This window comes from Nelumbo nucifera, chromosome 6 (genome assembly GCF_055504915.1).
Source record: "Nelumbo nucifera cultivar China Antique chromosome 6, China Antique-T2T, whole genome shotgun sequence".
Taxonomy (NCBI): domain Eukaryota; kingdom Viridiplantae; phylum Streptophyta; class Magnoliopsida; order Proteales; family Nelumbonaceae; genus Nelumbo; species Nelumbo nucifera.
The window spans coordinates 53,237,282-53,264,682 of record NC_142654.1 but is presented as its reverse complement, the minus strand read 5'-3'; the positions used below and the strand labels follow the sequence as shown (position 1 = coordinate 53,264,682).

The 27,401-nt window shown below is 39.0% G+C and overlaps 2 protein-coding genes across 5 annotated transcripts in view; both read right to left on the bottom strand.

The window, feature by feature from the left end:
* Nucleotides 1-2,833: 2,833 nt before the first annotated feature.
* Nucleotides 2,834-3,566, bottom strand: LOC104589702 (protein SMALL AUXIN UP-REGULATED RNA 12). Its single transcript, XM_010248105.3, has one exon. The coding sequence runs from the start codon at nt 3,449-3,451 to the stop codon at nt 3,137-3,139; it is 315 nt and encodes a 104-aa protein (XP_010246407.1). The 5' UTR covers nt 3,452-3,566; the 3' UTR covers nt 2,834-3,136.
* A 4,297-nt stretch (nt 3,567-7,863) lies between these two features.
* LOC104589700 (transcription initiation factor TFIID subunit 14b-like) overlaps nt 7,864-27,401 on the bottom strand; it is a 31,375-nt gene continuing 11,837 nt past the window's right edge. For 3 of the 4 annotated variants that reach the window (XM_088889166.1, XM_010248103.3, XM_010248104.2), the window contains one exon: nt 8,662-8,966. In XM_088889166.1, coding sequence (XP_088745292.1) covers nt 8,880-8,966 — 87 coding nt within the window. In that variant the 3' untranslated portion in view covers nt 8,662-8,879. Of the gene's footprint in view, nt 8,276-8,661; nt 8,967-27,401 lie in introns of those variants that run through there. The other variant, XR_016077031.1, reaches the window with a different exon arrangement.

The window sequence follows — 27,401 nt, the reverse complement described above, 5'->3', positions numbered from 1 at the left end:
TTATTGGATTCTCGTTGTTCTGATTACCAGGGTTTCCCTACATACCTTACATTCCATTCCATTCCATCTTTTTAAAGGGTCAAATTAAAACTTTAAAATTCCATATTAATGATGAAATATGGGAAATGGGTTTTCATTTCTGCTCAGGAAATTGCAGTTGCTCAGAAGTTCAGTTGAGATGTCAAAGGGTTCTTCCCCTGAAAATGTGAAATTAAATCAAATAAGTGCACCAGCTAGATCATAGTTAATAAAGTAAGTGGGTTTATTTTGGAGAGAGTCAAGTAGAAAAACAAACAAGACAAAACATGAAGTGACATAAGGATTCTCTGTGTTGCTCATAATGGGAATATGAAAAAAAATAATATCTACAGAGACCCATCTCATATTCGTAACCAGAAATTAATGGGGTGTCAACATAAATTGCCCATAAAAGGTGAGAGTCTCAGCTGATATATATATATATATAGAGAGAGAGAGAGAGCTCATGGGTCGTCTGCTCTCCAAGTATAAGGTTTGCATATGCCTTCTCTCATTGCAAGAGACATGTATAAAATTGCCCAACTGAATCAGGGAAAATTGGATTCTTGAGTTACCTTCATGCCTAATTCCAAAGAAATGGCACTATCTACTTTATTTCTTCATGTACTCCTTGCACCAGACAAACCAAAATCCCATTAAAAACAACTCGACAGAGAGAGAGAGAGATAGGAATATTGATATTTAGTTTTGGGAGGACAGGATGTGGTAGTGGATATTGGAGGGTAAGGGGAAGAGTGAAAGATAAACCTTTGGTGCATAGGAGTTGGAGAAGCAGTTATTCGGAAGAGGTGTTAGTGTCAGAGCAGTTTGTGGTTGAAGGCAGGCCCCATCTTACAAGACTATCTGAACCAGCCTTTGTTTCTCTGCTCGCCCTGACTCCTGACTCACTGCTTAAAATTATAAATAGCAGGTCTTTCATTTATGGATGGAATGACGTATCAGGGTGGAGCCCCTGAAACTTTTTAGAGAGAGAGAGAGAATGCAAGATGAGTCCTTTTCTGGGTCCAATCCCGAGAAGATATCTTGAAATAAAAGTAAAATAGGTTGGTTTTAAACAAAGTCAGTTGTAGTTCAAAGGCAACTTAGGAATGCAAAAAAGAAATGCAAGTTAAGGGCATCCAATCTTAATAGATGCTTGGATGTTTCATTGCATTATTGTGTGATGGGCCCTGGGCCCATGGCCCATTGTTTTGCACTTACATTTCATCATCCTATCATAGTCCCGTCCCCATAGTGGCATCACTACTGAGTTTTTCTTTTTTCTTTCTTTTAACTCTAAACTCAGAATCTTTGACTGATAAACTGATAAATAAGGTTGTGTATGGTCTATAATGAAAGGCTTTGGTATCCAGGGGTATCGACTTCTGGCCCAGTAAACTGTAGTTAAGAGGGTCCAAGCATTTGAGTTGGTGGGCCACATGTAATTTTAAATACCATAATACATCATACGCCTCTCCTACAAGTAACACAACAAGGCATAATTTTAATAATGGGCCCATGAAGCAAGTGGTCTGTCCTGGACCCTGGACTCTGGACTCTGGACCATCTATCTGATTTGTGGGCTATGGCTCAAAGTGGTACGGTCCAACCCCGTACAATAAGAGTATCCTCTCCTTACAGTTATCCGGTCAACCACTTGGAACCCCCCCCCAAAAAAAAAGTCAGTTAATCAGAGGATTAAGCTCAGCTCACCTGATTGTTTACCCTGACTCTTGGGTTTACGTGGGACTTTAGGAGATCTTCCCTGTGGGCCTCCCTGATTGGACGGCCTCTTCCCTCTTGCATGTGAGCCACATGTACTCTTGGGAAGTGAAGTTCGCTTAAAATAATTGTTTGCAATAAAAAAAAGATTCGGTTTCGTACACCATAATTCTTGTGGGACCCGCCAGATCATCCCTTAATCTATGTTTAGGAAATCTTCTTGTTAGAGATTTTTTAATTAAACAATTGATGAAAAATACCTGGAGTTATGTGAAAATGAATATGGATGCCGATGTACGATAAATTCTATTTTAAGCCCCGTTTGGCTCGGGGAATAGGGGTCTGGAATTGGAATTGGAATCGGAATTGGTTACTTGGATTCCAATTGTTTGGTTGGGTGTAATGGGAGTTGCATTTCCATTTTCGCTGGAATGATATTTCCCATTCTCTACCTTTTTCTTGGAAATAAAATCTCATTTTTACTGATTGGGATTCTGAGTTTGAAAATTTTGATCTCAAACGGACCCTTAGTTTTGGTAGATCCCTTGGTTTATTATTATTGGCTATGTGATGACTGATGAGTGATGCATGGGCAGCGGGCTGGATGAGCTACCAAGATTATTTACATTTTCTTATCGTTTCTCGTTTTCTTGTTTGCATTTTTTTGCTACTGTGTTTCTCCTTTTATTAATTAAACAATTTTATGAGAAGTAAGAAAATAAAAATGGAAGTAGTTGTAGGGAAAACATGAAGAAACAAAAAAGAGGAGTCGGGATGGTACCCATTTTCCATTTGAAGTACTTTACGTGTCTGCCAACAAAAAGTACTTTACGTGAAATAGGAGTTACCCAACTCAACTACAACCGTTGGTTTGTTTGGAAAATTGAGAAATAACCATATATACGGAACATAAAAGTAAATTTCTGTGATATTCCAAACACGTTATCCCACATATGTAGATTTTTTTTGGTGGTGTCTGCTCGTATCTCATTTTACGATTTACTCTCCCCAAGTCTCAAATCCATGCAGTGAACCGAAGGCTCAACCTTCAAAATTATTTGTTTGTGTGAGAGAGAGAGAGAGAGAGTGAGAATAGGAAAAGGGAATTCACCCACTTTAGTTTCATTAGTCTCTCGCAGGGCGCAACACAAACACCACTGTGAGGAAAATCTTGGCTTAAAATGTACAAATCTAACCCAGAAAAGGTTCATATGTCTTGGGTCAGAAAAAGGAAGTACAAAAAGAAAAGAAAACGAAAGAAGGGAAGAGATCAAAATGAGAAGTAAAAGGAGAGAGAGAGAGAGAGAGGAGAGAGGGAGAAAAAAAGAGAAGCAGTGATATGATGCAGCTTCGTCTTTGTCATCCTCTCTCCTAAAACACCGACAACAGTAATCTTTCATCTGAGCATGGAAGTTAGAGAGCGGAAAACGACTTCTTCGCAAGGAATAGTGAGACCCATGTCGTGATCGAAGCCGAACTCCTCTTCGGCTCTCTGGAGGAGGCTCTGAAACTCTGGATGAGTGAGTAAGGAAATGGGGACAATGTATCTGCTTCTCTTCTCCCCGACGTAGACTGCAAAGTGGCCCTTTGGTACGTCGACTGGAAGACCTTCATCGTCGTACCCTTGTTTCTTGCCTAAGCTTGAACATCTCTTGAGAATCTGCTTGATGACTGCTGTTTGAGGTAGTTTGTTTGATTTCCTGAGAGCCATTCTGGAGATATCTGTAGGAGAGAAGTTGTGGTGTCAACAGAGTGGAAAGAAGGGAGGCTCAGATTTCAGAAGATGGGAGAAGTGGAAGGTGGTAGTGGTGAGATGAGGGGGAGAGGAAGGGTTGGAGGGGTATTTATGGAGGGAGTTAGTGGAGAGAGAGAGGGAGAGAGAGAAACAAAGTCATGTGGGATGTGGGGGCAAAGGACAGACCACGGGTGTTTTGGGGAGGGTGAGTGCTACAGGAACATGCTGGGAGCCAACCCCATTGGGCTTACTCTTTGTTTGTTGGCCCTCCTTAGGACAACATGCCCCCCTCTCTCTCTCTCCTGGTTTCAATTTTGGGCATTGGATCTCAAGTTTCTAACATTTTGTCTTGTCTCTCTCTCTCTCTCTCTATATTTATATTCAAGTTCGAAAATGTTATTTTTTCTTGGCCCTTCTCTCTCTTCTTTCCGTCCCTATATTTATGTAATTTTCTTTGAGTATATTTTTTAGGGTCCCTGTCTGGCGTCAGCTCTTGGGGCCCAAAACTTGAGATTTTGTATCCTCCTTCTGCAATTTCATTGATTTGCTAAGGTACACCCTTTATTCTTTTGGGTAAAAAATTGGGTTTCGATAGAGTTCAAGCTTTTCCATTGCTTCTTTCTTTCTTTATCCTTTCTATGGTTAAAGAAAACCTAAATTCCAATCTGTTTCCTCTTTTCTAATATACTGTTTTGGATCAAGTTTCATGGTCACAGCCCCTATCTCTTACATTTATTACCACCATTTGAATCAAGAGATTTATATACCATCTAATCCAATCAAGAGCTTCCCATCAAACAACCAAAGCTTCCATCAGATTAATGGTAGGCTTTTCAATTACCACTTCCACAGCCCATATCATCCCTTCAGTTTCCTTTTTCTTTATTAATCTTCCATTCTAAATTTGGCTTGATCCTGTATATATGCATTTTTGAAATTCAAAATGATTTTTTATCTTTTTACAAAAAAAAATCTATCTTATTTACAGAACTCTCTCTCTCTCTCTTAATGATTCACGGATCAATAATAACTGTACTGACGAGTACCACCTGAGGTGTGGGTTTTTGTGTTTGGTTCTTTTTGATTGTTGGGCTTGTGATTCTGTCGATTGAAGCTCGAAAGGCAGAAAAAAATTAATACGTAGAGAGGGTGCAGAAACCCATGTGTTTAGCTCTACTGTTTGCAGGTTTCGACCCTTCAGGTGCCACCAGTCAATTCTTCACTGCCTTTATCTCTGTCAACAATGGTCCTGCCGTCTGAGCTCACAGATGTCTGAAAGCCTCACATGTATCTCTTATATTTATTTTATTTTTCTTTGTATTCTGTAATAACTTACTGGATAATGTTATCAGTATCAATACCCAAGTTATTTCTTTTTTAAGCTTTTTTTCTTCCCAATTCTGTACTACATTAATCCAGACTATAGCTATAGGATCAGGACAGAGAAGTTAATCAGTAATTAATTCACGTAGAGAGCAGTGAAATTAATCAATCGTTTCACAAGTACTCACAAAGATCTTCTAAACCGGAATGTATCCAATTTGTTTATTAATTTATGTTTTACAATTCAATATTTCTAAATAAGTATTGAGAATGAAATAATGAATATTGTTTCTGGCTTATCTCCCTAATTAATCCTCTTTTGGATGTAGAAACTAGAAAGAAATTGGCGTTTGAATGTTTGTATTCTTTTACTTGTACAAAGGCTGGTTGGGACCCACCCAATAAAAATGACAATATTAATAATAAATAATCAAATTAAAAAAATAGTCAACCATACCAACATTATATGTTGCAGCAAAACGAAGGCATTGTATTGTTCATCAAATATTATATGGATATTAACCATTCAATCGATTAGCTACTTGCAGCAAAAAGAAAAAAAAAAAAATTAATTAGCTAAAAAAAGGTCAAGATTAAAAGAATTTTTGCCGCAAGTAGCTAATTAACTGAATGGGAACATAGATTTAAGTAAGAAAAATAAAGCCATAGAGCTCATTTCTGGATAATATCCATATAACATTTGAGGAACAATCAAGATTAAACAGATTTTAATAAAAATTTGAATTAAATTCTAATGGTCCAACTGGTGTGTGTCAAGAAGTGACGACGTTTCCACATTAAAGGAGTTATAGGCATGTGGTCCTCCACCCAAAAAAATAAAATAAAATAAAAACGATCGACTACCATCAAATAGGAGGAGGGTTGCAATCAGACAACTTCATCTCAAACGAGCACCACTGGTATCTCACGCTTGTCTCAGATGTGTAAAAGTTAAAAGTTACTTCCCCATGTTCTAAGGCCCAGAAAGCGATCTGAGAAAGCCTGAGTAAATGCCGTAAACAGTAGTTACGTTAACGTTTCTCCCTTGTTTGTTGTTGTTGTTCTTCTTCTTATCAGTCAAGAACATTAAGGGAAAAAAAAAAAGAAAGCATTAATTGGCATTGGGCCATAGCCTCTTGAAGAAACCTCCCATGTTCTGTGAATGAGATTGTTTGGTGCAATGTGCAATGGAGCATAAAAAACAGAATGACTAGGTGGGTGACCGATCAGCCACCATTCCCATGGAGAGGGAGTGGCTACATCTAATCAACAAATTAAAGTCATTCTCTTTGGTTGATGGGGACCCAATTAATCCTTGTGTTTTGTTCATGAAAGCCATGCTACCCTTTTCCCTTTAGCTGTAACTACTCTCTCAGGCGAAGGATATTATTCTAATTGCTTGCTTAACCAATTAACCATCCCTCAAAGGCTCAAACTATAACATCCCACTTGGGATCTCTGCTTATTGTAAAATTCTTTTATACAGTTTACTACACTTGTATGGACTGGTTGTCTAGGAATGTGATCGTGGGTGCATGGGTAAAAGGATTATAGCAGTAGAGAGAGAGAGAGAGAGAGAGAGAGAGAGAGAGAGAGAGAGATGCGATTAGATTGACGACGTTGAAGCATGCATGCCATAAAGAAACAAATAACAAAGCAAGTGAGGAGTAAGGACGTGATTTTTTATATAAATGGCAGAGTAGCAGTAGCAGTGGCGCGGTGGTTGAATAGAGACTTCAGTATTACCAGAAAAGACTGGACAGCCATGGTTTAGATCTTGCAATGATACGAGTTTGGGCCCTAAAAATGGTGGTGAGGTTCAGAATTAAGTTAGATCAGTTGGGTCCCGCTGCAAGCAAAACTAAAGCACACGTACAGTTTGCCATCTAAGACAATGGGCCTCTCACCTTAGTCCTTAGTACATGACAAACCCCATTGTGTTAAATACTCGAGGACAAGCCAAGAGTTACATTGAGAGCACATTGACAACACATAAATGATAAAACCCTATAAGGGCCCTTTATGGTCCCATCCATGCAATTTCTCTGGTTCACCACCATTATCCCAAACATCAATTAAAGGACTTACGGAGGTGGTACCATCTCTAAAGCTTCCGTAGTTACATTACAACGTACTAATCTACTTAATTTGTTGAGCCTTCCAATCCTTTACAGCTGTGGCTCCTAATCCTGGACCTAATTCGCCCAGTATCCTCTGGTTCAGGTACAGGATTCCAGGAACACTAGTAGTTGTAGATAGTGGTGGTGGTGGGGGGAACAATTGATGTCAGACCATGCAGCACCTACAGCTGTATGATTTAAGAACATTTCAATCACACTAGGAGGGTTTCATTTGAACTAAATTAAGATGGGCTAGCTATTATCAATTGCAAGATGATGGGGTGGAGAATACTATGAATGGGCACCAATTATCTGGATCCAACCTGAAGGGGAGAGAGAGAGAGAGAGAGAGAGAGAGAATGGATCATGTATTTTATTGAGTTGGGTAAGGTATGGGCAGGTTAGACAGGTTAGCAGAGAGCCAATGGCCGCACCTGACTTCCATTATTAAATAGGCCAAGTTGTTGTGTCCATCCAAACACAAAAGGACGTGAGACTACGTTGTTGGGGCAAGAAGACCGCTGCTCTCAATTGCAGTTGCAGGGTCGTTGAGAAGGTGGTGTTGGATACTTGGATCATGGATGAGGAGATAAAGCAAGAACAATTCGCAGCAGCATCGAGATCAATTATATCGGGTGATAGCTAAACAAATGATGTAAATTCGATCACTCCGCCTTCTGGGAGGCGGAAGCCAATAATTTATAGATCAAGACTATTAATAGTCTACTAATGGTTTACACTTGGGCTTTTCAAAGAAAAGGAAAAAAAAGGTTTGCACTTGCAGTCGATTCAAAGGATGTTGATACGTGTTGGGTGCACCTCTCGTTGATCACAGAAAGGATCATGATACATTCTTTCTGAGTCTTACCTAAACCTTTTTCTTATTGTCTTCCTTTTCTTATATATTTGTTCTTTTGATTCAAGTGATAAGATAACAGCACAAACATGCAATAAAAGCCTAATGTTCAGAAAAAAAAAAACAAGGAAAAGGAATAAAAAGCCTAGGGAAACCTATAGTATAACATACATGATACATGGCCACAAACTCAGTAAATACAGACTCAAAATTGTCAACACATTTAATCCATTTTATTGTCTAAGAAGAATAAAGCAGCAGGATCAAGGAGAGCAGCACATATTATCGCTGTTTTTTCCCAGTCTGCTGGATTTCCTACACAGTACAGCCACCATATCCTTTTCTATGAAGGACACTACTGTATTAGTCCCACTTACACCAAGTGAATCTGAACCACAAGTACTTCACAAAGCAGGAAGGATAGGAAGGATGGTTTGATTATCTGTCCTTCCAAATGCAGGTCATTTATTACAACATATGTGCATTCTACCCCTTTCTTTCCTGCAACCAGGAAAAAAAAAAACAAGCATTTTACCCCTCTATGACCATTTTCTTAAGTCCACCTCTTGGGATAAAGCTTTCAAGGAATCTTACCACGTGAGATAGGGCACAAAATGGGACTTACAGTTACTGGGTAATAAATTGGAAGAATCGACTAAAAGACTTTCCCCTTTTACTATTATAGGTAATAGATATAACTGATCATATGGAGAAAATTCTTTTGTTTTTTCTAATTTTTTCTGCTGTCTGCTATCAAACATGATGGCCTTTAAAGAGCTCACATCACATGTCTCTGATCGAAGGCATCCTTATTGAGATATATAACTAAACTAGATTTTCAACAACCTCCGAAAATAGTTAAATACTTCCAACAGATTAAAACAGACTGAACAAAAAAGATAGTATCTTTTCTTTTCATTGCTGTCAAATAAAATATACATATGTGCCGTTAATGAGATGAAAGAAAACAGAGGGTAAAAGTGGGATTACGTAAGTTCAACTATTCCACATTACTATTATTTGGGTAGGTAGTGTGCTGTGTTCTTACATCCCCATGAATATCAGTTTGAAAGGCAACCCACAATGATATTGGGCTCAAGTACATTCAATGGCCAGAGGTGGGCAGAGATTGCTGAGGCTGCCCATCAATCAAACTCATCTGTCTTCTGAGCTTAACAATATAAGCTTGCACCTATCACAGTCAAAACCAACTGTCAAGGACATACTCCAATATCTCCATAGTTTTCTAAATATTAAAATAGTTGAGGACTTCCAGCCTATGTGTACAAATAAACAAGACAAACACATGATGAGAAAACCATATATGTGGGGACACCATTATACAAAAAATTGGTTCGTTTTAAGAAATATGCAACTTGATGGATAATGGATGAGAGATTAAAGGAATTCCAAGCATTCATATGAAGGCTGGCCCACAGGTTCAAGATATTCAGACTTGGAACCAGCTAGTCCATTTGCAACCACATGAAAACCACAAGATAATGGATACAAGTGGCAAGATTTTCAGACAAAAGATTGCATTCCATCATCATGGGTAACTCACACATAACATGGTATGATGAACAAAAGAAGGAATGAAAAGTAGGCATTTCAGACTGGGAATCCCAGTGGAACTTCTTAAATTTCAGTAATTTCTGCTAAATATTATAAGAGCAAACATTGCAGCCAATTCATGTACAAAATAAATCCACTTTATTTAACTATGTGGATAGATAAATTGCAGTCATTAATACTTAATTTCTCTAGTAACTCACTATATGCATGGAAAAGAGTTCCCTCTATTCGGGTTAGTTCAATTAGGACTTTTCTCTATATGAAGTACCGAAACTTTTCCATGTAGCAAAATGATAAGTTTGATCCATCAGATAGGAGACCTTTCGGATTGCCATGTCTTCTATCCTGTCATCTGCTTCAACCCAATACCCAAGTCCCAAGCATACATTGAAGTATTGTCAATGTGATATTAGCCACCTAGAGTTTCACTTTTCAAAACCAAAAATAACATGCAAGGATTTGAAGCTGGAACCTTCCCATGAAGTGAAGTAATTGGAAGACATCGGGACCCCATAGATGTGTCCACACAGAAGATTCCTGGGTTGCTATGTCTCTAATCAACTTGATTAGCAAACCCTTACCAAGTGTCTCTCCACAGCTAAAGGTTTTGCCAGATGAGGCACTTATCCATTAGGCTAAAATTGGGAAGAGTGCAAATACAAGGTTTAGAAATAAAAATATGGGCCATATGCAAGGTTTTGCACTGAACATATTTGTATTTTGCACTCTTCCCAAATGGAGCCCGAATCTTTTTATGCAATACAACAGGTAAGCCCCGGTGGTAAAATTGAAATTTAGTCAATTCTTGCCAACTTTTAAAAAGAATGGTATGCTGTACCAGTTATAGGTCTGTCAACAAGCCAGGCCTTGGCCTGGGTTTACCTTAAACCTTCCAGCTCAAGCATATTGCATAAAAACTTTTAACCCATTTACCAGCTCAGCAGGACATGCATGGGCTTGGCTAGATGTAAAATGTTAGTCCCAAGCCAGGTGCCAGGGAAAGCATGCTAGATTGTGCAACACTGCTGGGCAAACTAAGAAATTTAGACATTAAAAAGACTTCAAACCAAACTCCAGTTCCCCCCCACCCCCCCCAAAAAAATAAAAAAAAAATCGCAACTCAGCTTTATGCACTTAATTTTTTGGGGTAGCTTTTAGGCACACCATCTGATTAATCAACTGATACGTTCGGGCTCATAATCAAGAGAAACCAAAAGCAAATTAGGTTGGTGCAGCCCAAAATGTTAAAGTCTAGTAGACCTAATGCAAAAATAGAACCATATTGTGCCAGAAAATTATGGGAAGTTTGGTCAAATAAACACAGCCAGATTATCCTGGCAAGTTAGTTTGAATTTGGTGCATTTCCTATGTAATGAAAACAAGTGGTGTCATCCACCAGGTGTATTTGTACCATTAAGAATGAGAAATGCCATTTCAGCATATACCACAAGGTTAAAAGTGTGGTTTATTATTTTTTTTAATTTTCTTTATTTTGATAAGTAACTGATTCCATTTCACTAAAAGGAACAGAGGCCAGCAGCACTATAATAAGTGGCTGGCCAAAGGACAGTACAATCTCAGGACCATACCAAAACCACTCAGAAACAGAGAAAAAAGAGAAACAATTACAGATTACAGCCTGGTCCAGGACAACCCCAATCCAAGGAAACTCTCTCCACCCCAGATCTAGCCAAAGAATCACCTTCCACTTTCACATTTCTCCACCTCTGCATCCTTACAAGCTTTATTCCTTGAATTAAGGCCAATAACTCTGCTCTTAGGGAATTTCCTTCCCCAGTCGGACCTGAGGAACTAAGGATAATGATACCTTGAATGTCTCTCACCACGCCTACTCCAGACAAACCCGGATTACCCAAACAACACCCATCTTCATTTTGATAAGTAACTGATTCCATTTCATTAAAAGGAACAGAGGTCAGCAGCACTAGCTGGCCAAAGGACAGTACAATCTCAGGACCATACCAAAATCACTCAGAAACAGAGAAAAAAGAGAAACAATTACAGATTACAGCCTGGTCCAGGACAACCCCAATCCAAGGAAACTCTCCCCACCCCAGATCTAGCCAAAGAATCACCTTCCACTTTCACATTTCTCCACCTCTGCATCCTTATAAGCTTTATTCCTTGAATTAAGGCCAATAACTCTGCTCTTTGGGAATTTCCTTCCCCTATCGGACCTGAGTAACTAAGGATAATGATACCTTGAATGTCTCTCACCACACCTACTCCAGACAAATCCAAATTACCCAAACAACACCCATCAAAATTCAGTTTAAAATTTCCTGCAGCCGGTGGAGACCACACCATAGATCTTTGGGGGTTACTTGAGGGAAAACCTGTACAATTTTACACCCTATCAATAAATCATTGAGAGAAACACCTGAAAATTCTTTACAAATGATAGCCCAGTGTACCACTCTTAAAGTTATTAACTCAATGAGATCCTCTACCTGCTTGCATTTCTTTTCAAAAATTCTCGCATTCCTTTCACATCATAACCTCCACAAAACAGCTCCACACACTTATTGCCCAGTGTTTTAAAAGTGCAAGGTGCAAGGCAAGGCACGTGCCCTTTTGAAGCAAGGCGCAAAAATACAAAAAAAAAAATGCTATAAAATCAAAAAAGTCAGAAAATTGAAAAAAAAACATCAGAAAATTAAAAAAATGCAAAAAAAAAAGAAAAAATATTAAACATAATATTTTTTTGATAAGCGAGAGTAATTTTATTAAATCAAATAACAAAAATACAATCAGCCTAGGAGGAGGCACGAGATGTTACCCCCTAGGACTGAACCATATACACCAAAACTGCCCAAGCCTAAGACACAATTACAAAGTAGCCCAAAATAGATCTCCCCTTGACACCCTCTGCTTGGCCAGAGGATCAGCCATTGCATTTGCTGATCTTCTAACCCACTGAAAACTGAAAGTCATACTCCTTGTCATCCATTTAACTTTCTTTAACAGATCCCTGTAGCCCCAACAAGCTGTTTCTGGCCTAATTAGCCAGCCTACTACCACCTTGGAACCCCCTTCTACTAGCAGATTTGTCACACCATTTTGACTAGCCATCTGTATACCTTGTACCGCTGCTAGTAGCTCAGCCCTTATTGAATCACCTTCACCCACTGGTCCTGAAAATAGAGACAACATATTGCTGTCTTTGTCTCTCAGAATCACACCAATTCCCGATGGTCCTGAAAATAGCTCTGCCCTTTTAAAATTAATGTTTTAAAAAACCTATTATCTAAAATTAAAATACATAAACATAACATGTAAAGCGTATTCAAATGAAAATTTAAAAATAAAATCGAACATATAAAACATTTTCAAGTGTATTCAAACCCACAATCTCTTTTTTTCCTCAGTTGCATTACTTCTAGTAGCAAATTGATGTAAAACATATTACATTCCTGATTCTACAAGCCGCCTTTGTGCCACACCCCTCGAGGCAAGCCCAAACAAGTCGATGTTAGGATCTTAAATTCTTAATTTTCACACAAAAAATAATGATTTATAATTTTAATTGCCTTTTAAGAAGATATTTTATTAAGATGAATGAATGAACAACATTAGCAAATAGGGGGTTCACCGATATTGCCACAGAACTCTTTCTCCAAGTTACACCATCATCATCCCTGTCTTGAATATATATCTTTCACTTCAGGAGGTGCTACCCAGTCTCTTCCAACCAAAGAGAAAAAGTGCTGCCACACCCAAGAGGCATAGGAGCAATGCAGCAACAGGTTATTAGTGTTTATGATTTCCCCATTCTTTAAACAAGGAACACACAAGGGGAAATTGACCAGTTCCTCCCAACAAAAAAATTTCACTTTGGGGGGAATTGGATTTGCCCGTAGTTCTTTAGCTGGAAATAAGAGGTTATCAGAAGAATAGGTTAGGCATTTAAAGGAGCCACAGGTGAAAATTCCATTTGCATTAGGAATCTGCACCCTCTCATCTGACCCAGAAGGAGTTAAAGTTACCTCTTGAAGAGAATTTAGTAAGGGGATTAGCTCAGTGGTTTCAATATCTGTCAAAGGTCTCTTCAAATGTAAAGCCCTAACTAACCCTCTCCCATCATAAAAAATCAAGTCAGCTATATGTTTGTTTTTAGCAACGGATAAATTGAAGATTCTTGGGAAAGACAGGAAGAGAGGAGACCTCCCAAAATTTCACCACATCCAGAAATAGCATCATATGTAACATGTTGTAAGAAAGAAGTTAAAATTGTTTCCCAGGGACTTTTTGTGTTAACTGTTCTAGCCAGTCCTGAATCCCACCCGTTAGGGTGCACACCATGGATGCTCTTTATTACCAAATGCCACACGGCTTCCCTTTCTTTAGGGAAACCTCCAAAACCATTTCCCCAAAAGAGCCTCATTTTTCACTTGAAGCCTCCCTAACCCTAAATCTCCACCTTCTTTAGACTTATACACCTCAAACCATTTCAAAAGATGGTTGCACTTGTTGCTACCTGAGTCCCACAACAAACTCCCTTATAAGCTTTTCAAGCTTCCCCCTTTTGAAATATAATTCTTCTTCTAGGAAGCTAACATCTTAACAAATCTCTCTATCACCCCTTCCCAGAAAGACAAATCCCTAGGATTTCCCCCCAAAGGTAATTCTAGATACATAAGAGGCCAGTCTCTAATTTCTTTTTTTTTTCGGGATCAATAATGATAGCTTTATTAAGAACAAAGCCAATTACAAAGACTTGGAGAGATAAAACCTCTTAACAAAGGGTGTTTGGGGCCGGTGCTTTAAAGAAGTCTCTAATTTCTTTTTTTATCAATAATAACTTTTAAAGAAGTCTCTTGGAGAACCATTTAAGTGTGTGTTTGGGATCGATGCCATTTCCTAGGAGGTGTTTTCTCAGAAAACGGTGTTGCATAAGCATGCTGTTTTCTCAGGTTTTCTATTTGGTACCATTGTTGTTGCTGCCACATAGGCATTTTTCAACACCACATCAGCACACCATTGCTAGCAACAGTAGAAAAATGGGAAAAACACCAAAAATGGTGTTTTCTCAGACCACACCTTTCCTGATTTCCAAGGCATGGTCTGAGAAAATGTTTTTCGGGAAAACAGAACAGATTTCTGATGTGGCGCCATTTTCTGAGAAAATGACATCAATCCCAAAACACCTACTAAAAGGATTGAGAAGTGGGTAGTTCTCAGACACCATAGCATCCACCTCACCCATCATTGCCCAAAGCCCATCCTTTCCATGACCCATTGAAGAAACCCCTAGTCCACACGATCATAAGACTTTTCAAGATCAAGTTTAAACACAAAACCCTTCCTGATTTCTTGAAGTCCTCTACAGCTTAATTAGATTTGAGGATTTGATCTAAAAGATTTGCTTGTTCTTCACAAAAGCCCCTTGTTCCCTTCACCACAAAATGTAGCACTTCTTTCAGCCTTAAGGAGAGGACCTTAGCCAAAATTTTATATAATCTTGTGGTGAGGCTAATGGGTGTAAACTCATGGTAGAAGCTGCCCCTGTACACTTGCGTATTAGGGAAACAAAAGCGGCATTCATCCCTTTTCCCACTTTTCCTCTCTCATGGAACTCATCAAAAAGTTGCTTCAAGTCCTCAATTGTCTCCCAACACTCTTTGAAAAAAAAAGGTTAAAGTAAAACCATCAGGGCCAGGTGCCTTATCCTCATTATAGCCGCCTTTATTTCTTCCATTGGGAAGGGTTCCTCCAATTTTCTACCAATTCCACTGGGTTCCTATCCCACTCCAAACCTCCCATCAGCAGTTTGATAGAGAAACTAGGAGCATACAAGGCCCTAAAAAAAAGAAGTAAATGGATTCAATTGCCTCCTCATCTTGAAATTCTTCCCCATTGACCACCACTCTTGAAATCCTATTTTTCTTCCTTCTTCCATTTGCCACAAAAGAGAAGAACTTGCTGTTGCATCTCCCTCATTTAACCAATTGCACCTGGATTGTTGTCTCCAACAAATCTCTTTCCTTCTAATGGTTAACTCCAACTCTCAGACCTTAGGTCCAACCTTTGTGGTCTCTCAACATCACAAAATCCTCTTCCTTCCTCCACTTCAACTGAATCCAACAATTCAATTTGTCATAAGTGATCCTTCTTCCTTTCCTCAATTCTCATAAAAAATTTGTGCATTCCATTTTTTAACTTCACTTTTTATCATCTTGAGTTTTTGCATAAATTGGAAGCCAACCCATCCTTGACATTGGCTCTCCTTTCACCAACCATCTATAATCTCCTTGAAGTTTGGATATGTTACCCACATGTTCCCAAACCTAAAAGGAAGGGGACCAAACCTCAACTCTTCTATGTAGCAATAGAGGCCAATGATCAGAAATTGGTCTAACAAGTGTCTTGACCATAACTGAAACAAAACACTTCCCGTTGCAAATTAACTATAAATCTATCCAACTTACAATACTGGGTTTGACTGTAAATTAGACCAAGTGAACTGAGCATTCTATAGTGGAAGATCTCCTAGCAAAAATTCATCAATAAATCCATTAAAGCACCTCATACTTTTTGTGACTCTAGAGTTCCCTACATTCTTCTTTGCACTGAACCGGATGACATTAAAGTCTATAATATCCTTGAAGTTTGGATGTGTTACCCACATGTTTCCAAACCTAAAAGGAAGGGAACCAAACCTCAGCTCTTCTGAATATAGGAATAGAGGCCAACGATCAGAAATTGGTCTAACAAGTGTCTTGACCATAACTGAAACAAAACGCTCTTCTCATTCCGAATTAACTATAAATCTATCTTACAACACACTGGGTTCGACTGTAAATTAGAGAAAGTGAACTGAGCATTCTATAGTGGAAGATCTCTGAGTAAACAATCATCAATAAATTCATTAAAGCACCTCATTCTTCTCCACACTGAATCGGATGACATTAAAGTCTCCAGCCAAACACCAAGCCCCTTCACACAATCTATTTAAACTGTATAACACCATCCATAGACTTTCTCTATCCTATACGAAGTGAGACCATAAACATTTGTTAACCACCACTCAAAATTGTCATCTTTCCAAATTCAGATTAGTTGAACGCTTTAGCTGTGTAGTAGGCTGTGGAACCAATGATAATGCCACATACCAATGAAAAAATACATGGAGTACACACATTGAGAGATTGGAATGGTTGTGGGCCCCATGTACTTTATGACTGGTATGGGGCAAGGTTTAAAATGTCGATGTCGATGGAAATGTCACTTACCCAAATATAGGACATATGTCAGTAATGTCGGAAATGTCAAATGGAAATATTGTAAAAATTATAGACATTGGAAATATTATGAAATATGTGGAAATATGCAATGATATTCGGTAAAGTGATAAAAGATACATCAATACTAGGGGTGTTCACGGTTCGGTTAACCTGTCAACCGATAGTTAATGTTTTAAAAAACCTATTATCTAAAATTAAAATACATAAATATAACATGTAAAGTGTATTCAAATGAAAATTTAAAAATAAAATCAAACATATAAAACATTTTGAAGCATGTAAAACCCACAATCCCTTTTTTTCCTCAACTGCATTATTCAAGTAGCTAATGTGATGTAAAACATATTACATTCCTAATTCTACGAGCTGCCTCTGTGCCATGTCCCTCGAGGCAAGCCCAAACAAGTCCATAGGGTCTTAAATTCTTAATTCTCACACAAAAATATGATTTTATAATTTTAATTTCCTTCTAAGAAGATACTTTATTAAGACGAATGACTGAACAACATTAGCATATAGGGGGTTCATGTTAGGGCTAATGAATGAACAAAATTAGTCCAACTGCTAGGTTTAACAAAAAAAAAAAACAGCAAAAATGCGTCAAAATTTAAAAAGGCGCATGCCTTGGCTGAGGCACAAGGTGGATCAGGCGCATGCCTAGGTGCACCAGACATGCGCCTTTTGAAAGTGTTGCACCTAGGATCTATGCGCCTAGGAGCACTTGAGGCGCGCTTTTTAAATCACTGCTCAAACTCTCGAAATAATCTACCATTAGACGCTGAACCCCCTCCCCTAATGTTTCCAAATCCCTAGCATCCCCTTTCACCAATCTCTCCAACTTTGAGACACCCTCCTCCCTTTGCCTAGTGAAATTTAGCAAATCAAAGCAAAATTTGCTTCCTTCTTCCCCACCATTTTTAGAAGAGGTAGGTGAAATATAGGAATAGACAAGGTGGGGAAGAAGAATCATACCTGTGGGGTATGGATATAAAGGTTCAATAGGAAGCAAGTGCTTGTTGGTTCTCTGAAACCCTGTAGATGAACAATGTTGACAGAGGCAGCCTCCCCCATCAATTTGACTTGATGTTTAGACTCCCCAAAATCTTTTGAAATTGGCCCCTTTCCTTCCATCACAAATGTGCTTTTGCCCTCAAAAATGGGTGCAGCTCCACTTTCACTTTCTTGTCCATAGCTCCTAGTCTCCCCTTCTTCTATAGCTTCAAGACAAGTTATCTTCTCAGAAATCTTTCCCCATTGCTTTTCCCCTTCTGACTCGTCAAAGGTTTGACAAAATCACCTCCAATCCAATCATCTAGATCCCCTACTAAGATGGTTAAATCTGAAGCTTTCTTGTTGCTCTCGACGCTTCCTCTTCTTGAACCAGCATCAAATTTCTCCTCTGTAGCCACTTATTGTTTCAATTCTGACAACAATGGAGTCTTCGACCCCTTACCATCACCCTATTCTACTTTTTCTTGCCCCCCATCCACCTATTACTATCTCCTCCTACTTTGACAATTTGCCTTCTTCCAACCTCACTTCTTGATTCTTTGCTCCTAGTTGGTTCAGTTCCACCTTCCTTCTTGGACCGTCCAACTCCAGGTGGTTCAAAATGTCCCCATCTACCCCCTAGTACCAATAACTTTTTCTCTTCAAGTATCTGACTCAAACACAAAAGCTTTCCCATTCTCCTCTCTCCCTCTCCTGGGCCCTACCCCCTCCCTTCTATTTAAATTAGCATTCTTTCTAGATTTCTCTATCAGTGCAATAGTATTTCTTACCACTTTGTCTTCTCTGCCTTCCCTTCCTTCCCCAGATCCCCATTTTCATTATTAGGGAAACTAAGCCTATTGAACATAGAACAAGTAAAACGTGTTGGAGGCTGGAGCAACTCTATCTCCATTTAAAAAGTTTCTACTCTTGTCTACTCAGCATAGTTGTCAAGGTGACACCTAGGTGACTAGGCGGTTTTTGAAGGTCGCCTCGCCCAAACGCCATATGTTTTGCGCACTAGGCGCCCGTCCAGAGACTTAGGCGGGCACCTAATGTATCTAAATTTATTATTGTTTTTAAAATTTATTAGTTTGATATTTCATTAGTTGTTGTATTCCTTTAAAATAAACCTGTTACACTGTATCAGTTTAGTATTAAGACAACTATAGAATAGTGTATACAACTAAACTAAGACAAGGGTTTACAACTAAACTAAGAGAAGGGTTTTGGTTCGACTGGAGAGGGAGGAGAACCGAACAGGCGAACTCTGCAAGCTCGAGCAGCCCAGCTCCATCGAAGTCGCACTCGCACCTTAGTTCGAGCAGGTACTTCTTCTTCTTCAGGTTTCAGAGTTTCAGCATTTTTTACTTTTTTTTTTCGAAAAACAGAGGCTCCACCAGTCCTCCCTTTCTTCTTCTTCTTCTCCTCCTCCTTTCTCTTCTCAGATATCAGTTCAGTCAAAAAAACAGGGGCTCGCCAGTCCTATTCTTTTTTTTTTCCAAAAAAACAAGGGCTCTGCCCCTATACTCCTCAGTCCTCTCAGTCCTCCCTTTCTCCACTTCTTCTTCTTCTTCTTCTTCTTCTTCTTCTTCTTCTTCTTCTTCTTCTTCCACCCGTCCCATGGGTGGTGTTCTCAGTCAGTCACTCTCACTCTCTCAGTCGTCAGTCTGCCCCATGAGTCCCTTTTTTTTTTTTGAAAACAACAGGGGCTCCGCCCTACTCTTCTCCTCCCTTCAGTCATTCATAGTTTCAAACTTGAAGTCTTGAATCATCTCAGTTTTTAATCTCTTCTCTAATCTCTTCTTTAATTCTTCTTCTCATTCAATTTTTTTTATATCATTAATATATATGATTATGCGGCTGATTTTTTTTTGGCTGAATTAAATGTCTTGAATCTGAAACTTGAATCAAATGTTTATGGCTGATTCTTCTTCTCATTCAAATTTTTTTTATGGCTGATTCAGTGATTATATGGCTGAATTGAATCAAATGTTTTTTTTATGGCTGAATTACATGTCTGAAAAACATATATAAAGTAAAAACTCAATAAAACAAGCATTTTAAAATTCCAACGCCTGGGCGCCTAGGCGCCCTGTGGTCACCTAGCCTTGCCTAAGCGCCTTGAAAACTATGCTACTCAGTTGCTAGTGTCAGTTCCAAAGGAGGAGGTTTGTTTTGATAAGCATGCTGAAGAAGGAGATTCATCTTCTAACACCCCTCCAAAGATCTTAATTGCCACGTTATGCACTTCTTTTCCTTCTTTTATTTATTTATTTATGTTAACAGTGTGAGGGCATTTCTATCCTTTTGTGCTTTTTTTGTATTTGGGCACCTATTCAAGGGAACCTTTGTAATTTTGCTTATGAAGAAAAAATGAAAAGTCTCTTGGTGTGAGCAGTGCCACACCAAGCATTCTAGACATTCCTTCTTCTTCTTCTTCTTTTCTTCTCTCTTCAACATCTCTAAACTTTACAACTTGGTATCAGAGCTATGCACGATCAAGAAAACTCTCTTCTGCTGGTCGTGATTCACAGACAAATTTGCTAATGTTAGCACGCCATCGGTTGATGTCAGCAGTCTGTACAGTCAGCGGCACCTTCATGGGTTTTTGATGGTCGCTGATTCACCCTGATTTTAGGGGGATTTTCGTATAAGTTTCATGGTGGTTTGAAGTTGTTTTGGATTTTTTGGATGAAAATTGGCAAAAAATCCAGAGCTGGAATTTAGGGCTTGCATGCTCGTATGGTGGATTGGTTGCTGCTGAAACCTCTTGTGTTTGAGTCATGCTAAACCCCCAGGACTGTAGGAAGTAGTCCTGAATTTTTTAGAGCCCTAAAACTTTTTTGGGGAATTTTTTTTTCTTCCAATATTTTGCCGCTAGTACCTATTTTTCCAAGGTTTTTTTGTTGTAACTTGTGTCTAACCTTGTGGAAAAGGTGTTTGGGAGTTCAGCTGTTGTTGGAAGATTGTGGTGCTGGTGAGATTTTTTTTTGGAGGGGTTGTGATCAATGAACTCACACAAAGACGTCCGCGTACCTACCTATGTTCTCTCGGGAAGCAATGACAATGCTAGAGGACAGATTACTACTATAAAACTTGATGGGACAAATTTTCTTGAATGGTCTCAATCAGCCAAGCTTACAATCGGTGGAAGAGGTAAGCTCGGATTTATTACCGACAAGGAAGCTAAGTCGAAGCCTGAAGATCCACACTATTCCAAATGGGAGCAAGATAATCTGCTGGTTAGGTCATCGCTTGTATGCTCTATGAAGCCACACATCTCCCGTAAATATATGTTCCTTCCAACAACTAAAGATATTTGGGATAGACTAACTGCAACTTATTCTCAAGCGAAAAACACTACTAGAATCTATCAGTTGCGAAGAGAAGCATGTAATATGCGACAGGGGGAGAAATCAGTGGCCATGTATTTCTCATCCTTACAATCAATTTGGGAAGAAATTGATCTTTGATCATCTTGAAGCTTTGGAGTGGAAAGATCCTATTGAAGCTGAACAATACAGGAAGTACATTGAAAAAACTTGAGTTTCCAATTTTCTTGTTGGGTTGAATGTTGTAGGTGAGCACACTACTCTTGTGTCCACAAAGTCTAAGCAGAGTCAACATGAAGAGGTATTTTGTGAATATTGTATGAAGCCGAAGCATACCAAGGATATATGCTGGAAACCAAATCCCCACCTGAAACCTGAGAAGTTTAAAACTGGAAAGAAAGTAAATGCTCATGTTGCTACTGCAAGTCATGATTCTCAGACTCACATGCTTGAGGGAAATCCTCCTGCTCTTGCATCTACTCATGCCACCCTCTGATGTGATGGAAAAATTGAGAGGCATCTTACTCCATCTTGAAAAGAGCGGGTTGCCTACATCTACTGGTTCAAATGCTTCTTCTAGTGCCTTTGCAAAATCAGGTATTACACTTGTGTGTCATGTCCCACCCTCTAGCTTTTGGATAATTGACATTGGAGCCAGTGATCATATGACTGGTATGCCTTCCTATTTTACCACTTATAGAATTTTTTCAGGGAAAGGTATGATTACGGTTGCCGATGGATCCCAGACCCCAATATTGGGTTTGGGTGAAGTTAAACTTATCAAAAGCCTTTCTTTGAACTCTATACTCCATGCTCCACAATTGCATAGAAATCTCTTATTTGTTAGTTCTCTTACAAAGTCTCATAATTGCTCTATAACCTTCTTTCCATCTCATTGTGTCTTTTAGGACCTGAGTACGAGGAAGACAATTGGCAGTGGACATGAAGCCGATGGAGTTTATCTTCTTGATTAGTCTCCAATGTTAGGGTTGATGTGTCAGTCTATGTTTTGTCATGATGAGAAACTAAGTCAATTGAAATTGTGGCATCATCGTCTTGAGCATGTCTTTTGGTTCCTTGAAGTTTTTGTTTCCTAGTTTGTTTGAGTCCTTGTCTAGTTTTGGTCTGCAATGTGAAGTCTGTCAACTATCAAAGCAATGCAAAACAACCTTTTTTGCAAGTAACAAAAGAAGTAATGCTGCTTATCATTTAATGCATACTGATGTTTGGGGACCTTATTCTATTCCATGTATGGGTGGCTACAAATATTTCATTCTCTTTGTTGATGACTACTCGTAGTATACTTGGTTGTATTTGATGAAGAGCCGAGATGAAGTTCCTTCAATTGTGAAAGGCTTCTTTAGTATGGTGGAGACACAGTTTGAGAAGAAGATTAAGACTATTAGATCTAACAACGCCAAGGAGTACTTTGAGAAGCACTTACAAACCTTCCTTGAAGAAAAAGGAGTGATTCACCAGAGTTCTTGCCCTCATACTCCCCAACAAAATGCGGTATCGGAGAGGAAAAGAAGACATGTGATTGAAGTTGCCAGATGCTTGTTATTCTAGATGCATGTTCCAATGCGGTTTTGGGGGGATGTTGCTCAAACAGTTGTATATCTTATTAAAAAACTTCCCTCACAGATCGAGTGTTTTAAAAGCACAAGGCACAAAAAAGGCGCAGGGGTCAATTTGCACCTGAGGCGCAAGGCGAGGCGTGCGCCTTTTTGAAGCAAGGCACAAATTTATAAAAAAATGCTAAAAAATAAAAATAAATGTCAAAAAAATCAATAAAAAAGCCAAAAATTCAAAAAAATAAATAAATACTAAACATAATATTAATAAAAAAATATAAACTTAAATTTTAAAATAATGTTTTAAAAAACCTATTATCTAAAATTAAAATACATAAACATAAGATGTAATTATGTAAAGCATATTCAAATGAGAATTTAAAAATAAAATCAAACATATAAAACATTTTCAAGCATTTAAAACCTCTAATCTCTTTTTTCACTCAATTGCATTACTTCATGTAGTTAATGTAATGTAAAACATATAACATTCCTGATTCTACGAGCCACCTTTGTGCTACACCCCTCGAGACAAGCCTAAACAAGTCCACGTTAGGTCTTAAATTCTTAGTTTTCACAAAAAATAATGATTTTATAGTTTTACTTGCTTTTCAAGAAGACATTTTATTAGGATGAATGAATGAACAACATTACCAAATTGGGGGTTCTCGAAGCTCTGGTTTGTGTGAAAACTAAGAATTTAAGACCTAATGTGGACTTGTTTAAGCTTGCCTCAAGGGGCATGGCACGGGGGTCCAGGGACGGAGCCCCCGACCCAACAGATATGTTCAAAAAAGGCAAAAAAACGACAAATTTTCAAAAGGCGCACGCCTGGGCTGAGGCACAAGGCGCGTCAGGCTCACGCCTGATGTGCACCAGGCGTGCACCTTTTGAAAGGATTGCACCTAGGACCTAGGCGAGGCGCATACCCTGAAATGTGCCTCGCCTGTGCACCTAGGCGCGCCTTTTAAATCACTGCACGGACCCTGCATCTCCAGTCTCCTCATCAACTTCTTTTTCCTGATGAGGATACATTCCATCTTCCTCCCAAGGTTTTGGGGTGTGTTTGCTTCGTCCATGACGAGTCCTTCTAGGCTGAAATTTGATCCAAAGTCTATCAAGTGTGTCTTCTTGGGATATTCTTTAGTCCAAAGGGGGTATCATTGTTATGACTCTTATTCTGGAAAAAGGTGTGTCCAAAGATGTCACATTCTTTGAGTCTAGTCCCTTCTTCTCTACCTCTTGTCCTTCTCTTCAGGGGAAGGATGTTAGTGAAGATGGGACTCTCTTTTGTATGCCGATTCTTGCAACTGATGTTGTCAATCCTTCTCCTCCTCCTCCCTGTGGTTGTAGTAGTCCTCCTTTGCCTTCTCCAATTCCTTGGTCTTGGCATCAGTGGTTCGTCAGATGATGAAAGAGGATAACTCCAGAGATTGAATGTCCATTACAATTTGACCTCCCAGACTCAGGTAATTTGGATTCTGAACCCCTTCCTGTTTCCGATGCCTGTATTGAATCTATTGTTGAGCCTCCTCTTGTAGATTCTGACCTCAACCTTCCTATTGCAATTCGTAAAGCAAGACGGACATGTTCTAAGTATCCTATCTCAAACTATGTCTCTTATGATACTTTGTCACCCTCTTATTGTGCCTATATCTCTTCTATTGCTTCTGTTTTTATCCCTCACAATGTTACTGAGGCAGTGCAGTTCCCTCATTGGAAGGATGCTATGAACTAGGAAATGGAGGCACTAAAAAGGAAAACTAGACATGGGAGATTGTTTCTCTTCCAGAAGGCAAAATTCCTATTGGATGCAAGTGGGTTTACACAGTGAAGCATGAAGCTGATGGCTCAATTGAAAGGTACAAAGCTCGACTTATAGTAAAAGGGTACACCCAGCCATATGGCATTGATTACCAAGAAACATTTGCGCTGGTAGCCAAGATGAATTCAATCCGAGTTATCATGTCTCTTGCTGCCTACTATTTTTGGCCCTTGTATCAAATGGATGTTAAGAACGCCTTCCTTAATGGAAACCTTCAAGAAGAAGTTTACATGGAAAAGTGAACATCCCTAGGAGTGAAGGAAAGGTTTGTTGTTTGAAGAAATCATTTTATGGCCTTAAACAGTCCCCTCAAGGTTGGTTTGACAGATTCAGGAAAGCTGTCTTAAAAATTGGCTTCTCACAATCACAAGTTGACCATACCATGTTCATTAGGAGAGCAAATGGAAAAGTAACCATGTTGATAGTATATGTCGATGATATTGTTATCACAAGGTATGATATCTCTGGGATTGTTGAACTGAAGTCTTTCCTTGCTACTGAATTCGGAATTAAGGATCTCAGAAATCTCTAGTATTTCCTAGGGATTGAGGTAGCAAGGTCAAAGAGGAGCATTTATATTTCTCAGAGGAAATGTGTCCTTGATTTGCTTCAGGAGGTAGGAAAATTGGATTGTAAACCGAATGAAACTCCAGTTGATCCCAATCATAAGCTAGGAGTTGATGATGGAGATGTTCTTCCTGACAAAGGTGTGTATCAGAGACTTGTTGGTTGCCTTCTCTACTTGTGTCTGACTAAGACCAGATATATCATATGTTGTGAGTGTGGTCAGCCAATACATACACAAGCCTAGATCATCTCATATGCAAGCAGTGAATAGAATACTTGCCTATTTGAAGGGATGTCCAAGAAAGGGGATATTGTATTCTAATCATGGGCATCTGAAGGTAGAGGCCTATTCTGATGTTGACTGGGCAGGTTCTATTGATGATAGGCGGTTTACTTTTGGCTATTGTACTTTGGTGGGTGGTATGTTGTATCTTGGAGAAGTAAGGAGCAATTAGTTGTGGCTCAATCTAGTGCAGAGACAAAGTACAAAGCTATGGCACATGGAGTCTCAAAATTGTTGTGGTTGAAGAACTTGTTGACAGAAATGGGAGTGCAAATTGATACTCCAATGATATTATATTGTGACAATTAAGCTGCCATAAACATAGCCCACAACCCTGTTCAACATGATCATACAAAGCATATAGAGGTTGATTGACATTTCATTAGAGAAAAAGTTGCCAGTGGATAGATTTGTCTACCTTATGTGAGGTCTAAAGACTAGTCGATTGATTGTCTTACTAAAGGTGTTCCCAAATCAAAGGTCGACAACAATTTGAACAAGCTGGGCATGATAAATATCTATTCTCAGCTTGAGGGGGAGCTTTAAGAGTGTGAAGGCATTTCTGTCCTTTTGTGCTTTTTTGTATTTGGGCGCCTATTCGAGGCCACCTTTGTAATTTTTCTTATGAAGAAGAAATGAAAAGTCTCTTGGTGTGAAGAGTGCCACACCAAGCATTCTCGACACTTCTTCTTTTCTTCTCCCTTCAACATCTCTAAACTTTACAACTATTTATTTATTTTTTATCAGCAAGATAAATTTCATTCATTAATGTCTAAGATAAAATACAAGTGCTTTAGCTACTTAGTAGGCCAAAAAGCATCAAAACACAACTTGCCCCCAATACTTATGTTTGTCAGCCTCCTGTTTTACTATTAACAGATACAACATTGCCCAAAATAAAGTAGATCTATCGGCTCCCAATTTTGCTAGGACATCCAACCCATCTTCTGTCCTTTTAACCCAACCAAAATTAGTGTTAAATCTTTTTTCAAAAAGGTCAATTTCCCTAAAAGAAAATCTGTATTTCCAAGGGGCTGATTTGATATTCTTAGCCTAAGAAATAAACAACAAAGAGTCTCCTACTTCCAACTCTCTAACTCATAGTTGTACTGCTAGTTTCAGTCCCTGTAAGAGAGTCATTATCTCAACCTTAACTAAGTCTCCGAATCCAATAGGTCTCGAGAACAAAGCCACTGCAGCTCCTTGATGGTTTATAAAGACTTTCCCTATACCCGCCCTCCCCAGATTGCCAGAGATGCGATCAAAGTTCAGCTTTAGATTATTTGGCTCCAAAGGTTTCCATTCCATTCTCACAACTTTTTTATCAATAAGATAATATTTTATTAGAGCCAAATAAGAAAGTTACAATAGGGTGAGAAAGCTCTTCCTCAAAATACAGTTTTACCATTTTGCCCAAAACATTTGATGTAGCCCCTTGTTTAGCTAGAGTATCCACCACCCCATTTGTTGTTCTTCTCACCCATTTGAAAATAATGCTCAACTCCCTTGCAATGCTCTCAATCTCCCTAAATGTATGCCTATAGATCCAAGGGATTTGGGTGCTACATCTTGTCCAGGAGATGACCACCCAAGAGTCCCCTTCCACTTCCAAATTAAGGAATCCAAAAATGCTTAGCAAATTTTAGTCCATGTAGGAGTCCAATAGTTCTGCTGTTAGTGCATTACCATTTTCTAGAGGCCCTAAATACAAAGCTAACACCTTTCCTCCTGAATCTCTGAAGACACCTCCTAACCCAGCCACATCTTTGGTTACCAAGGAAACTTCCATCAAAATTAATCTTCACAAAATTTATTGGCAGGGGTCTCCATCCGTAAAGATTATTTCCCTTCCTTGGGCTGAGACAGCCACTTCCTTCCAAGTTCCTAGAATGTCATTCAATGAAAATACTTAGAAGTCTTCCAAAGTTTTCACCTAGTGAGCAGCTTTTAACTTTACTATTTCGAAGATTTCCACCTCTGATCTGCTTTTTTCATTGAAGATTCTTCCATTTCTCTTCCCAAATAGTCCATAACGAGGTGGCCCTCGCTGTTTTCCATAACAATCTTCCTCTTTGTTTTGGTTGCCTCATGAAGCTAGGGTCAAAAGGGCCCACCACCTCCTTAGACTTCCTTATGTTCTATCTGTACCATAACAAGCCACTTGTAGAGACATCTTTGAAGAGCTCCAATATTTTTGCCTAGTGTGCAGATCT

Coding starts and splice junctions, on each gene's coding strand:
- LOC104589702 (XM_010248105.3), bottom strand. CDS start 3,451: ATGGCTCTCAGGAAATCAAACAAACTACCTCAAACAGCAGTCATCAAG.